General features: G+C 37.3%; 1 protein-coding gene across 2 annotated transcripts; it reads right to left on the bottom strand.

The window, feature by feature from the left end:
• Positions 1–358: 358 nt before the first annotated feature.
• Positions 359–11310, bottom strand: AGR3 (anterior gradient 3, protein disulphide isomerase family member). Of its 2 annotated transcripts, XM_052800799.1 has the most exons (9): positions 11293–11310; positions 11057–11173; positions 8477–8609; positions 6185–6248; positions 4830–4882; positions 4102–4178; positions 3777–3840; positions 2624–2707; positions 359–1860 (listed from the first exon to the last, which is right to left on the bottom strand). In XM_052800799.1, exons 3-9 carry the CDS (start codon positions 8580–8582, stop codon positions 1811–1813), a joined length of 498 nt encoding a protein of 165 aa, XP_052656759.1. In that variant the 5' UTR covers positions 8583–8609; positions 11057–11173; positions 11293–11310; the 3' UTR covers positions 359–1810. The 2 variants fall into 2 exon arrangements, with proteins under 2 accessions (XP_052656759.1, XP_052656749.1); XM_052800789.1 differs by lacking the exon at positions 11293–11310 and having other exon boundaries at positions 11057–11276.
• Positions 11311–14120: the final 2810 nt, after the last annotated feature.

Raw genomic sequence — 14120 nt, 5'->3', positions numbered from 1 at the left:
CTGTGATCTCAGCTGATGTTGAAAGTGAATGTAGGGAGGGAAAAAATTTCCCTGCAGTATGACAGCAAAGACCCACCACTTTCCACCTACTCTTTTTGGTAATGTTTTGAATCTACCGTACTTAAGCATTTCCAAAGTTATTTTGTGCTGTGCTTCTCTCCGAAATAAATCTCTTGACTTTGTTTTGAAAGTGCTGCCATGGCTATCATCTCCTGTGTCATCTCTGGCAGCGATCTCATATCCCTTTCTCCTGAACATCTCTGGCGTGCTCAAAAGAGGGTATCCCCACAGACTGGGAAATGTTGCCAAATCTGGAACAGATACAGACATAAATGAGCAAAGCTAAACACAACTCAAAGGAATGTGATTACCAGTTTAATTTGGTTTCTAGCATTTTCCCATAGGTTAAAAAATCATTTAACTGATTATGAAGACAATATATTGTTCATGACTAATACAAGAATTTTTTTCTCTTAGTGTATAGGTCATTTATCACCACTCTGTTGGAATTTATGCTTATATCCAAATTTTACATAATTATGAAGACATAGATAGGTGCAATATAACTCATTCATGACAAATTAATACTAGGTATTGTGAATTAGCAAAGGTGTCCCTCAAAGATCCTTCCTTCATCTTTTATACGTGTATACAGACAGCATCATAGGAAGTGGCAGGTAGCACAAACAAGTGACACCAGTGCTTTGCACGTAACATAACATACATGCTCTTACTGCAGATGAATCTCTTAATATCTTGCTCTAATGAAAAAGCGCATTGCTAGGATAACAAACTTTCAACTGACTCAGCTTTTTACTCAAAATAGGTGTCTGCCTTTGCATATGGTGATCCTGGGGAAATTTTGTGAAGACTTTGGATGTACAGATCCCCTCACTAAGCTGCCACTGTGATGTCTGGGTTGGGATGCTACAGAAAAAGAGGGAATGACCTGGGATGAGCTTCACATGACTCAAGTGCCATTTAAATGAAAAGAGCTAGGACAAGCCTGCTCATTTTTCCCATACCAGACTTTACAAGCATCACTTAGCCTCAGGAGGGGAGTTCTGGGACTATCTCCTTCCATCTCTCTTGCTTCACTGTATCTTTATCATAGCAAAACCTGTAGCTGCTATTTGATGATTATCACCTCACTGAGGCCACATGCTCAGCGTGAAATGTCTGTTCTGTTTTCAGCTATCAGAATTATAGTTAAAGGATTGTACAGAAGAAAGCTAAGCCCAGATCACTGTTTTTTTCTATATAAGCTATTCCAAAATCTATAGGAAGAGCCTTCCTGTCTGATTTGCCAGTAAAGTTTCTTTTCCTTTAATGAGAAATAAGTGCATAAAGCAGAGGTACACTAACGACTTAAAAGCTTCTTGCAATAAAAATAAAAATTAGGAGCTGAGATGCAGCTATTAACTTATATAATAAATTGCAAATAGACATAAAAAAGAATGGTTATAACTCTTGGTCAGAAGTCATAGCTGACTTAAAGTCACAGTTGGACTGATAAAATACAGCTCAAAGTTGCTGCACCTTAAACCATCACTTTCAGTTATTCAGATAACTAATTTCAAAGTGATTAATAGATTTCTCCTCTTATTTTCCAAAAGGACGCAATAGTCTTTCTATGTTTGTTCTTCAAGTTGAACATATAAATTCCTTATGAAATCTGACATACCAAAGCTCCGTGGTAAGAGTTCAAAATGCTAGTAGAGACAGAGAGGTTAACTAAAATATTTTAAAAAGTTATGTTTCCTAGTGCAGCTTCACCTCGTAGAGGCTATGGTCATTTCACCGTTGCTGGTTACAGTTCTGTCTGAATGAGGCGTAATGCTTTCTTCATGTTCTCTATTACTGAAAGAAAAATGAATAAGAACTGTAAAAACATACTTAAAGTGCATTTGTACAATTAAAAAACCCACCTAGTTTGATTAGTAAACTGTTTACACTGAAATTAATTTATGGTCACACATTATATTTTAGAGCTTTCTATTGTGAAAATTCTGCCATTGATACTAAAGCAGAAGGTAAAAAGTTTCATGAATCAAAATGTTTAACTTAAAGGGACTTGACAAGACTCCTTTCAACTCTCTCATTTCTCAATAGCAAGCCTGGTAATCAGACGATGTGCATATTTGTGGTGAGATACCGCACTGGTGTCAGATAGATGGTATAGAGTAAGGACTAGCTCAACCTGAAAAATCACATTCTTTTCTGAAATATGGGTGTAAGGTGGTACTCAGGTAATCACCAGCATTTCTCTACCAATTCCCTCCCACCACTGGCTGTTTACATTGCGCAGCTGGATACCTTTCGGCATAGTGACGTTCACTGTTTCCCAGCAAACTGCTCAGATCTTGATCCTGAAAGTTCTCACCCATGATCTTTCAATTTGTCTTACCTGAATAGTCCCAATAAATTCAATGGGACAATAGTTGTGCTTAAGTCTTTTGCTAAAACAGGTTAGACTATTATAATTTATTGCAAATGGTCACTCACAGTCTTTATTCATTACTTTGAGATCTCAACAGATTCTCAAGCACAAATGATTGGGATGGGATGTAGCTGGCTGCTTACAATGTGAAATGCAAAGTAACACAACAAAGAGGGCACTTACAGAATGGTATGTCTTGTGGTTCATAAGTGTAAAGCCGGTTGGAGTATCTTCCTGTGATATCAGCTCTTACTGTGAGAGATGGATCTGGAAGAATAATTGTATTCAACACTGCTTTCCATTCCCACAACAGCTGAGGGCGATGTCCGTGGCACTACTTTGACAGCCCTGTTTCTGAGGTGTTCTGATTTCATCAATGAGGCAATTGCTAGGCCATTACGCTCTGTTCCAACCAACTGCTCTTTAATTGGAGAAATCCTGAACAAAAGCTAATGCTTATTTTTATATTATGCAGCTATTTTTAAGTGATAGATTACACATGTATTTCATCCCTATTTAAACAAAACCATCCTGTTTTACAAGTTCTGGGGTTACATCAGGAGAGGACAGTTTGACTGGATGCACACATAGTGAGGGTCATGTATATCTAATGCAATATTAGCATGACCTACCTAGAGCCTTCAGAATGAAAATCTTGTGATTGTTAATGTTCCCATCATGGGAGCAAGTTGTCTTGGACATCTCATCTCCCAGTTCCCCTTCAAAGTTTTTCATTAATTAACTGACTCCTGTTACTACATTGCTCTCTGTCTGAGTGTGGGCTTCATCTCACCTAACTTTGGATGCCACCACAGAGCTAGTTACTCTAGGCTCCCTGTACAGTCAGTGAAAAGGAACAGGCACTCTGGGGCATGATTCATTTGATCTATTCCAGAAGTCAACTTTACGATGGGATAAATCATTCCTCAGATGCCACTGACTATTGACTTGCTCTGTGGCAATGTCCACACTGTAGACATCTACATTCAGTCAGATATTTGACTGCTTTCAGTAAACTTTGTCTGAAAACAGCACTAGCAAGAAGCATGGAGAGCAAATGCTCAGATGCTAACAGATATTTAAGCATCTTGCCCCCAAGCACAAATTATGTACCCTCCAGAACATATCTGTAACCTGGGGAAGTTTATGAGGGTGAAAGCCTGCGACAGAGGGAGAACTGAACTCAGATCTGCCAAGTTCCAGACTAATGCCATGGTAATGATAAATTTTGAGCTATTTTCTTTTTGCAAAATGAATCATTTTGATGTCCGCAAAGGAGGACACTGGTGTAGATTCAGATATCACATCTTTGAAGATACATAAATATTGTACATACCTACAAACATGATTCGAGGCACATATTGTCCATCAGGAGACAGGTTTTTATCTGTGGTTTCATGCTGGCAGAGAAATTAAAGCTAGTTATCAAAATATTTCTGTAAATTTTGCTGACGTAGTACCACCTATGAATAGTCTTGTACCAGAGGACAACACCAGAAAAGGTACTACTTGTATGTGGATACACATGCACATGCCTGTACTTACATGTAACTGAAATGCCAGAGGTATTTAGCTAATATGACATGAAAAAGCAAGACAAAGAAAGAGAAAACACAGGCCAAAAAAAAGATACCAGTCAAATCGCCCCAAACCCTTCATACCATGAGATTCAGCATAACGAAGTTATTTTGGGCCATTTCCTGTATCTCTTCATTTTCTGCAAAAGCTTTCTTCAGGGCTAGAAAAGACATGATCATTTGGAAGTCCATCTCAAACTCTGCCTTTCCATCTGTGTTTAGGCACCACATTGGCCAGAGACTGGCCACATTGTTCCCATCTCTGCTGATGCACATTCCTGAGGAGACACTTAAGGGCTCTATCACTGCTTTTTGTTTTTTTGACCCATGTCAGTACAACCTCCCGGCTATGAAAATGGAAGCTCTTTTTTGTTATTTATGAAGCCTGTCGTCTCAATGGACACCATGTCTCATCTTGACAAAAGTGCATTATTCTCAGAAAATTCTTATTAGATCGATTTCAGCAGCCCTGTCCTCATCTCCTTCTTTAGTTACCGGTTCAGGAGAGCCAAACAATATTAAATCTGTTCAATGAGTCAGTAGCAAATCTGTGTCTCTTAATTTAAACTGACGAGCGCTGCATTAGGGATAGCAGGACAACAGCACTGAGTATTTTTCATGTTCTTTGTGGGGTAGTTTTATAGTGGAGTTTTTGTAAATAACAGTAATAAATCCTTAGCTTTTCAAATACATTTTCATTTACCTATTTCTTTAAATGATTGTCAGTAAGTGCAAGGTAAATATATAGATAGGTGCAGTTTCTTATAAAAATATTCACAAAATTTTAACACTCCAAAAAAAATCAAAATTACCTTGGCAGTATTGACAGTCTTCCAAATGATGAATTACCATCAGTGGCTTGTTACTTTATTAGTAATAATAAAACATGTAGTTAGATCATTTGACAAGTATGCAAATGGGTGATTTTACTAGCAGATCAGAAAAGGCAAATTACATTTAATATTATATTAACTCACAGTAAAAACATACAGGCATTCTGTAAAGAATTACAAACATTTCTGAGCAAGGGAAAAGAAAATAATTCCTTCGTAAAAGAAAGAAATAGAGAAATAGAGTTTCTGTATCTAAATATGTTTTCTAAAGTAAGAGATTCTAGAAGAAAGAAACAACGGAGCCATCATCACTTCATTCCCAGTTAGTATATAATCAAACTGAAGAGGTATTTAATAGTGCTTAGGTGTGAAGTTCTCCATGACTAAGAAAATAAAAATAATCTGTATGAACTGGAATAAAATAATTTTTATAAAATTGGGTTTATCATCAAATACTTCCCATGAATAGATTCATGTCTTTTAAGCTTTCTTGAACAGATATACAGTAAATTATTTTTTTCTGTAAATAGTCTGGTAAAGTATCAAAATTTTATATATTTGGATGTCAAAACATAAAACAATTCTGTGCATTTTGTCCTTTTTTTTTTTTTTAAACTACTGTTACTACTCAGTAAATCAGTTACTAATGCTTGATCTGTTATCACTCTCAAGAATTGTTCAATTCTACCCATTTTCACATAGGGCACATGAAATTAATTGCCTTTTATTTTAAAAATAATTTGCCTTCAATTTAACAATAACTCATGCTACATACACTATTATGTTCTAAAATGAACTCCAGAAAAGAATTGTGATGAATTCTCAGATATATTTTCAGCTGAATCCCAGAGAAGATTCAGATTGGTACTTTCATTTCTACCAAGATAGTAAGAAACTGCAAGTACATCATGCACATATGCCAACTAATGAAGTGTGTTGGGGAAAACCTCAGAAGCAGTAGATCACCATGCAAGAGAAAATATAACTGATTTCCAGGTGTTGATTAAGGAAGTAATCAGAGGTACATGACATCAAAAAAACCCCACAACAGATGTATTTTAAAAATTTTAATATCTATTTATCATTGCTTATTCAAATGACAACAATGCTGTTGTGATGAAGAAAGGACAGTGTTAAACTATCAGCAAACGATGTTGCTTCAGAGTCATAAGACCCTTAGAACAGCTTTTATTTATAGACACAAAATCTGTTTTATTTAACGGGGTGGTCTGCAGATCATCTGTCATAGTGTTTCTTTGTTTTGTTTCATTATAGTATATTCAGGCATTACTAACAACTTTGTTTTACAAACTATTTTTTAATCTCTTTCTTACCTTTTTTTTGCTTGATAAAGCCCTTCTTCATAAGTTTGTACCCAGGTAATTTCATCTCCCCACCCTAGAAATATAACAAAAGGATTAACTGGTAGCCAGGCAAGTAACTCATAACAAATTCTTTTTTTTTTTATATTTATCAATAGTTGTACACAAATAGAATTTGGATTTTTTAGTCAAAGGTTCCCAAATGCTGTGGATATGCTAATTCTACATCTCCTGATAGGTGCACCGGAAGATTTAAAAAAACCCCAACAACCAAACCCCCCCAAACCCCTCAGATGGTTGTGTATACAGTTCAATTCCTTTGGCAAACCTGTTAGATATCTTTCTAAATACTCAGAGGTCCCTAAATCAGCACTCAAATCCTTTATATCTCTACCTTGTCTGCTCCGTATTTCATGTAGACCCTGGGGCTTAAAGAGAAAGTTGGCTTATAAAAGAGAGAAAAATAAAATATGACAGCTCAAATAAGATCAACTTTAATATGAATGTCGTTAGAACAGTCTTGGGTTGTAAACTTAACTCCCGAGTAATGAATTTCAATCCTCTGGAGTTGCAAGTGCTTCATTTAATTGAATAATTTAATAAAACAATGGCTGTTAAATAAAAATCTCCACTGAAACAAAATGCTAATGAATCATCAGCTTCATAGCTCATCCACAGCTGGGGGCACACGGATCTCAAAAAGCAAATTGCCCAGTTGGTTTCATGCCTTCAGATCCCAAGATGCCAGCCCCTGTGTAGTAGATCCCTGCCTCCCAGGCAGTGTTGCTCCATTCATGACAACCCTCATGGGAATTGTAGAACAACTTCTGGATCTGGACCAGGTTAAGGCTCTGTTTCTTCTGTGCTGTCTGGACAGCGCTTGGACCAGCCCCGGTTATGTAGAGATTTGCTGTTAGCTTTCTCACAGAACAATTGCTTGTGACGCTACTTGGTCATCTCTTCTTTCAGGAGAGTGATTTTGATTACAGATCAGTCTGGTTGATGGTGGGATTCTGGCGTGTTGACCAGTGTGTTCCCAGCCCTGGCTGAAGTCAACTGCTGACGTAGGTAACTGCACAGAGGAGTCAGCAAGGGTCATTTTGCAGCAGGTTTAAGTATTCCCCTCTGATCTGTGAAAATTACAGGTAAAGCACTCAAGGCATCCCAAAAGGCCTGAAATCAGAATTAGAAAACTGACACTTGTTTTCTGTGACTATTTTTTTCAAAATTGCCAGAATTTAAGGATTTTGTTATCTTTTTATGCATTTAGGCTTACCGAGAAAAATAAATCCTGATCTAGGCAAGATAGGCAATAGATACCACATTGATTATAACCTTTCTCCAGGGATACCACTTACGAGAAGCGATTTGTAATTTCTCTTTGGTTAGTCCGGGTGTCGCATGATTTTGTCAAGTGCTCCCTGAGCAATTAGGCTCAGATGGGATCTCTGTGACAGGTGCGGCTTTGCCAGTGCCTTGTATGGGACGATCTCAGAGGTGAGTTGTGGGGTCTGCAGGCTTTGCACAGCTTGCAGAAGAGGTCAGAAAGGGAGCTGGAGATTTTTGGGGGTGAATAGGCCCAAAAGGATAGGAAGGATGGAGAAGAGGAAAGACCTTGGTAAGTTATTTCTCTGCTTGTATTTCTAAGGATTCATCAGACATAAATAACTTGAAATAGGGTCTTCAGTTAACATCCAATTTGGAAATTATGTACCACAAGGAAGTGAATTATTCACTGCAAAGCATGACTGTGCTAGCAAAAGAAAAAAAATATCACGCAGAAAAATCCACCAGTGGCTCAAACTAAAGCAACAGCTTTAGTTGCATGTGTTCGTCACCTGGTGCAGTGTAAATCAATGTGTTAGTGGTATCCTAACAATCTATACTACAGTTTGTTCTGTGTATAAAAATGGGTATGTAGAAAAATAGTTCCATAGTAACTGAAGTTATGAAACTGTAATAAAATATCTTTTAAATAGTATATGAAGGAATATTTTTTCACTGATAGTCCTACAGGTGCATCCTCATTTGAGAGACTCAGTTTAGGTTACTCGCTTCTGCTAGGTCACCGTGAGTTATATAAATTATGCAGGTTATATGAGGCCCTCAGCCATATCCTTAAGAACAAACTGACGGAGTGAAACGACATGGAATGAGAAGATGCACTACTTGGAGTGTCACTTTACACTAGCGAAACACACCTCAGTAAGTATATATGTGCTTCTATGTACATTCAAAATAAAAACATTTGCTGACCTATACGGTAAGATAAAGAGGTAACTACATACAGTAAATATACAGTACCTCTTGACAGTGTCTGAGGTGCTCGTTTTTCCTTTTTGATTGCCATCGCAAGGTTGGAAGAGACTGCAATTAGCAGGAGGGACAAGGCCAATGTTGAATGGACCATTATTTCCCTTTCAATGCAGTAAGGAAACTGGAAAACAAAGCAAGAGCTTTAGTCGCATGGATTTGTCACCTGGCGCAGTGTAAATCAATGTGTTAGTGGTATCCTAACAATCTATACTACAGAGACGGTTTTGGTTATTTCTAGAAATGCCTTTCTTTGTGAGAAAAGTGCAAAATGGAGGTGCTTAATTTTATCACGGAACACTGCTTTCAGCTGTCAAACTTAGGCTGCAGGGGACAGTTCTCACTACAGTGTGATCAGGGGAACAAAGTTCATTTCAGTTCATTTCTGGTCACCCAGCATTTGATTTTTATGAACTAATACAATGTTGTAATACTGAATTATGACAATTTCATGACAGTGCTACTATTTGTTTGTTCTGTTAGTTTTTTAATTTCAGTGAAACGTAACAGCATGGGATTTTTTTTTGTGGATAGTAGGTTTTTTGGTCAAAAGATGTCTCATGATATCCTCCTTAATAAAGTAAGAAAATTGACAAATATTTGCCTCCAGGTATAATACATTTTAAATGGGCAAATCCCTCCAGAATGTTGAAATTGCCATAATTTTTTTTAGCTTGCACTCTGTGAACCAGGATGTTAAAGATTGTGAGATAAATGTCAAAGAAATTTCCAGCTGTTTCTCACAATGAAAACTCGAAAAATTTCCCCATTCTTTCCCTCAGCTCAACTCCTGCTGAATAAAACAATCCATCTGTGCTCCTGACTGTTTCAGTATTCTGAAGAAGTTTGCTTTTCTTCCTGACAAAGATCATTATAAGAAATTCAGTAGCTTCTGGTCTTGATAGAAATCAGAGAATGAAAGCAATGGTTGAGGAAAAGCATTACAAAGCCAATTTTTTTTAATTGATAAGTCGTCTTTCTTCCTGGTACAATCATCTTTAGGCATTAAAGCTCTGATATTCAGGTGGATACCTGGTGGTGTGAACTAAGTTAAAAAATATAATGCATGTAGCCCATGATGCCACCCAGTGAGCTTATCAGTTCTTGCTGGAGATTCCACTTTTTAGAGGTTGAGCTTTAGGAGTTACCAGGATCACCCATTGAGAAAGTGCTTTGACTTGAATACAAAAAAAATAATCCCCCCAAACACTTGTGCCTGTATTGATAAAGCAAATTTCAAACTTGAGTTTAAAAGTGATATCTAGTATGGAAACACAGCCCTGAGCACTGCCAAAGAAGATGCTTCATGCTCCTTAGGACAGAGAGGCATAAGAAGTGCAGCAGCTTCCTTACTTCAATGAATCTCTCAACATAACTAATATCACTGTTAACAGTTCAATTTCTAGTGAACAAATTCAAACTCCACTTCCAGTAACTGGCAATCTCAATACAAGTAAAGAATTCTATACAATTGACTGGAGAAAAATTTGCACATTAAAATGTGCAAAATTCTAGAAAAAATGAAGTATCATCGTGTGGAAAGAATCTTATATTTCTGAAGAAATTTTCCTAGGTTGCTAAAGTAATTAATACATTCATTATAACATTTTTCTCCTCAGACTTGTCCACAACAGTTCCCTTCCCCCCACATGGCATCACAGCTCTAGAGTTGTTCTTTGTTTCACATCCTTCCTTAGGCTTGTTCATGTTAGCTAGTGTTGACTGAGTTTTAGAAGAGAGTCTCCTTTGGATCTTACTAATTATGCACATTAATTAGATGATTGGAGATTATCAATGTTTAATAAGAAAATGTGAAGTTTTCCAGTGTTTCCTAAGGAGAGACTATAACTTTTAGTTAAATCTGGGGGATGAGGATTTCTTAGTAATAAAAATTCCATTCAGATTTTCTCCCATGTTTGTGCAGACCACTAACTTCAGTCAGCAAAAGCAGATCAGTACACCGTACTGCTATACTCTTGACGAATGAGTATTTGTAGCAACTCTATGTGAAAGTTAATAACTACCCTTACAATCAGTTTACCTATTAGATGTTAACAATAAAATCTAGCCTTTATATTAACATGTTAAAATGCTATTTAAACAAATAGTTATGGCTTTGAAATCACACCGGATAACGTCTCTATAAAGCAGGTATGGAATGCATGGATCAGTTCTTTTTTCGTGATGTACTCATAAAAAAATCAAAGTGTACATCTCTTGAAGTCACAAGATTAATTATCTGAAGCTTAAATAATTGATTATCGTCCTACTGAAAACCAATAGGGTTTTGGAAGGATAATTTAGGGAGCTGTAGCTGGAGGCAGTTTAAATTCAATATTCTGAATTTTTGATGTTACATGATCCGATGCTAGTTAATTGATTAAGAGAAAAAAATGACAGCCAACACCATATAGATTGCCTTCATCTCTCTGTCAGAACAAATGTTTTGCCAGCTAATCTCTAAGCATCTGTCAATTGTCTTTTTTTGTATAACTAGGCTTGTAATGCATTTGTCAACCAAACCTCATTGCTGTAATAAAGGAAAGTTAAGAATGAGAAATACTTGCTCACCAGCAGCGATCAATTCTCCTGATGGAAGGTCCTTTTTCTGGAACTGGTTAGTTAAAAATCAGTGTGATTTAAGCACAGAACACCTGAGCTGCCCAGGTGCAACAACAGCACATTCACCTGGGAAAAAATGAGAGGAACCTTTTAGCTGAAAACCAAATTCACGTGTTTCCACCCTCCCCCTTCCTTTTCTGCCATCCCTCCAACTTTTGCTCTTGTGAGTTCCCATGCTTATACACTGAATCCTTGGATTTCTCTTTGTCTCGGCTTGTATCGGGTGTCTTGTATGAGGATTGGAAATAAATAGTGGCTTATGTGTGTCTGCTACTTCCCCCCTCAAACAGTTTGAGTCTGGCTTATGTCCAGTGAAAAAAGAAACCACCAATGAAAGCTGGAACTGTAGGTGCTTTTGTTCCCAGTGAATGCCTGGGTTCACTGGTGCTTGAAGATAGGTATGAACCTAATAGGAAGACACAAGGGTTACTTTGTGTAGAGGACTGTAATTAACAAATAAAATGAACTTTTTTTTTTTGAGGGGGAAATAAAATTATTTATTTAAAGAATATGGTTTCAAGTATCTGATTATTGCTTCTGTGAGTTGTAGTTTAAAAATGGTCTGATTCTTTGGCCATGATGCTTCATATAATTTTGACCTAACTTGACTAATACAGGAAAAGTCCTTTATTCACTGTCTTTGCACAAAGAAGGAATTAGCTGGATTACCATTTCCCTCCTCCTTGGATAGCTTTTGCAAGAGAATCACAAGCAATCTTCTTTTGGTTCTTCCTCTCCCATGTATTTGTTTACATGGACTGTATGTTTACAGTTTTTCCTTCTCCTTTTCACGTAAAGTCTGAATTCTTATTTGTCTTTGATGCTTTGATCTCCTGATGGTTGTTGTCACTGACACATATATCATGAATGACATATTGTTCTTGTATTATGTTTTATCAACTATTTTTGTACCAAAAAGTGCAAAATGTGACTTTCTGTATTTTTAGTACTGACTTTTCTTTAATATTTGTAATGAAGCATTCAAACTTGCATTTCCAGTTAAAAAAGTATAGTAACTGTATCTAAATCTATAATATGCTTAGGTCCTGCAATGGCTGAAAAAGAAAGGAATGTAGTTTAGTTACAAAAGAAATGCAAGCAGATAATGAAATCAAAGTGCTATATTGCATTTATACATTTAAATTTTAAGCAAATAAAAAAAAGACTATCTGAAGTCAAACCAAGGTTGATTTAGAGAACCTTTCTCCATCCAAACTTTGGGTTTTCACATAGAAATTCCAGGCACTGAAGCTTCAATTCTTCTTACTCTTCAACTAATTCCAGATCATTAAGTAGTTAGAAATATAGAAATTTTCCAAGTGTACTGAAGTGTATTGTTGCTCAACCCTGAGATATTGTGTTCTTCACTGCACAGGTTTCTTATTGTAAGGAGTAAAGGGATAGACATTCAATCAAATAGATTAAATTAGTGCTGAGCTACCTATGAATGCCATTTGGCAGGACAATGTTCAGCAATTCGTCTTCTGTGCTCTATATCTGAAGATCAGAATTTCAGCCTTTGTCAATCTTGCCATGGAGAGGTTGCCAGTCCTGGACAAATAGAGCTCGTCAGGGTTTAATACTGGAAGAAAATTACTATAATACTTTATAAATCCAAGCTGGATGCCTGCACTATACCTATACAGTCACTGCTTGTAGGTGGGACCTTATTAGCTCTTTGTCCCTGCTTTCTTCTGCCTGTGTTCAGCATCCACACCTGAACCGAGTGTGAAGCTAGAGCTCATGCTAGCAGAGGTGCCTTTCATCCCAGCCATCAGCTATACTGCCTGACATTCAAATCACCGACCTGTGCAGCAGCAGTTACCAGCCAAATATGGAATCTCTGCACTGAGCACATGTTTCTGCACTATTCATTGAACCAGAGTGTTCTTGTTCATTGAACTTGGCCAATTTAGTCTCCAGGGTAATGTGGGCAGAAGGTGTTACCATGTTTCTCCTCCATTCTAAAAGATTCATTTTGGAGGTACGAGTAACTATGGGTTAACAGTATATATACAGTTGTATCCAGGTCAAAATTAGGAAATGTAAGAATTAGCTAAATATAGGGCAGAGCAAGGCAACAATAAAGCACATGAAGAGGACAGACTTCTAGAAAGTGAAAGATTTTGCAGAATGACTGACACTTGGAATCACATGCCACTGCTTCTGTGTGAGTCATGCAGCAGCGGTTTTAGGTACGTATCTATACATATAGCCCATTTATGAAATGTCAAACTGACTTTTAAATTTTGCTTTACGTAGTGCTGCACAAATGCTAATTCACAAAAAACCCCAACCCCACTCTATTGATCAATTCCCTGATCTCACCCTTTCTGTAGCCTCATGAGTGTTTGTTCTGGCACAAGGCAGGGGCTACCCTGATGTAAGGAACAACAAGCTTATCAGGGTGTAACAGGGCAACCCCATGTGACATTTGGTCTCACTTATGCATAAGTTTAAAGTGATCATGGGCTGACTGCATAACAGAAATACAATTCATTCATATAAAATTTTATTAAGTCAAAGCCTAGACAAAATACTTACCTAGGTAAGGTGCACAAAATCTTCAGTGCCAAAAGTAATGCCATAGCGATGTTTCTGCAGACAGAAAAGTCAGTCTTCAAACTGAAGTAGCTTGCTGCAGTCTGCAGCACAAGTCAGTGACAGAGGATGAGCATCGCTACTGGTCTAAACAGTCTTTCCTGTCCCCAGGCTGCAGAGATCCCTAGGGCTAGGTAGTTCAACTTACCACATCTTTTCCAGTAGTGTTTGCACAGGTACGGATTGCTTACATCATCCAGTTACAACTGTGTAATGAGCTACTCTGCATCCGCTGAGCTGCAAGAACTCTGTGGGCCACGAGCACAAATGCAGTCAATGCTGGACTTCGTTAACATGATAACCATATCAGATTTGTTAACCTGTTGAAACTTATTTATCTGAGCCCTTAAGCTGAGTACAAATCTGAATTTGCTGAGCACACAGTACGAAAATCATAGTATGAGAACAGAAG

This window comes from Harpia harpyja, chromosome 1, assembly GCF_026419915.1.
Source record: "Harpia harpyja isolate bHarHar1 chromosome 1, bHarHar1 primary haplotype, whole genome shotgun sequence".
NCBI lineage: Eukaryota > Metazoa > Chordata > Aves > Accipitriformes > Accipitridae > Harpia > Harpia harpyja.
The sequence above is the reverse complement of the archived record's forward strand: the minus strand, read 5'-3'. Positions and strand labels throughout refer to the sequence as shown.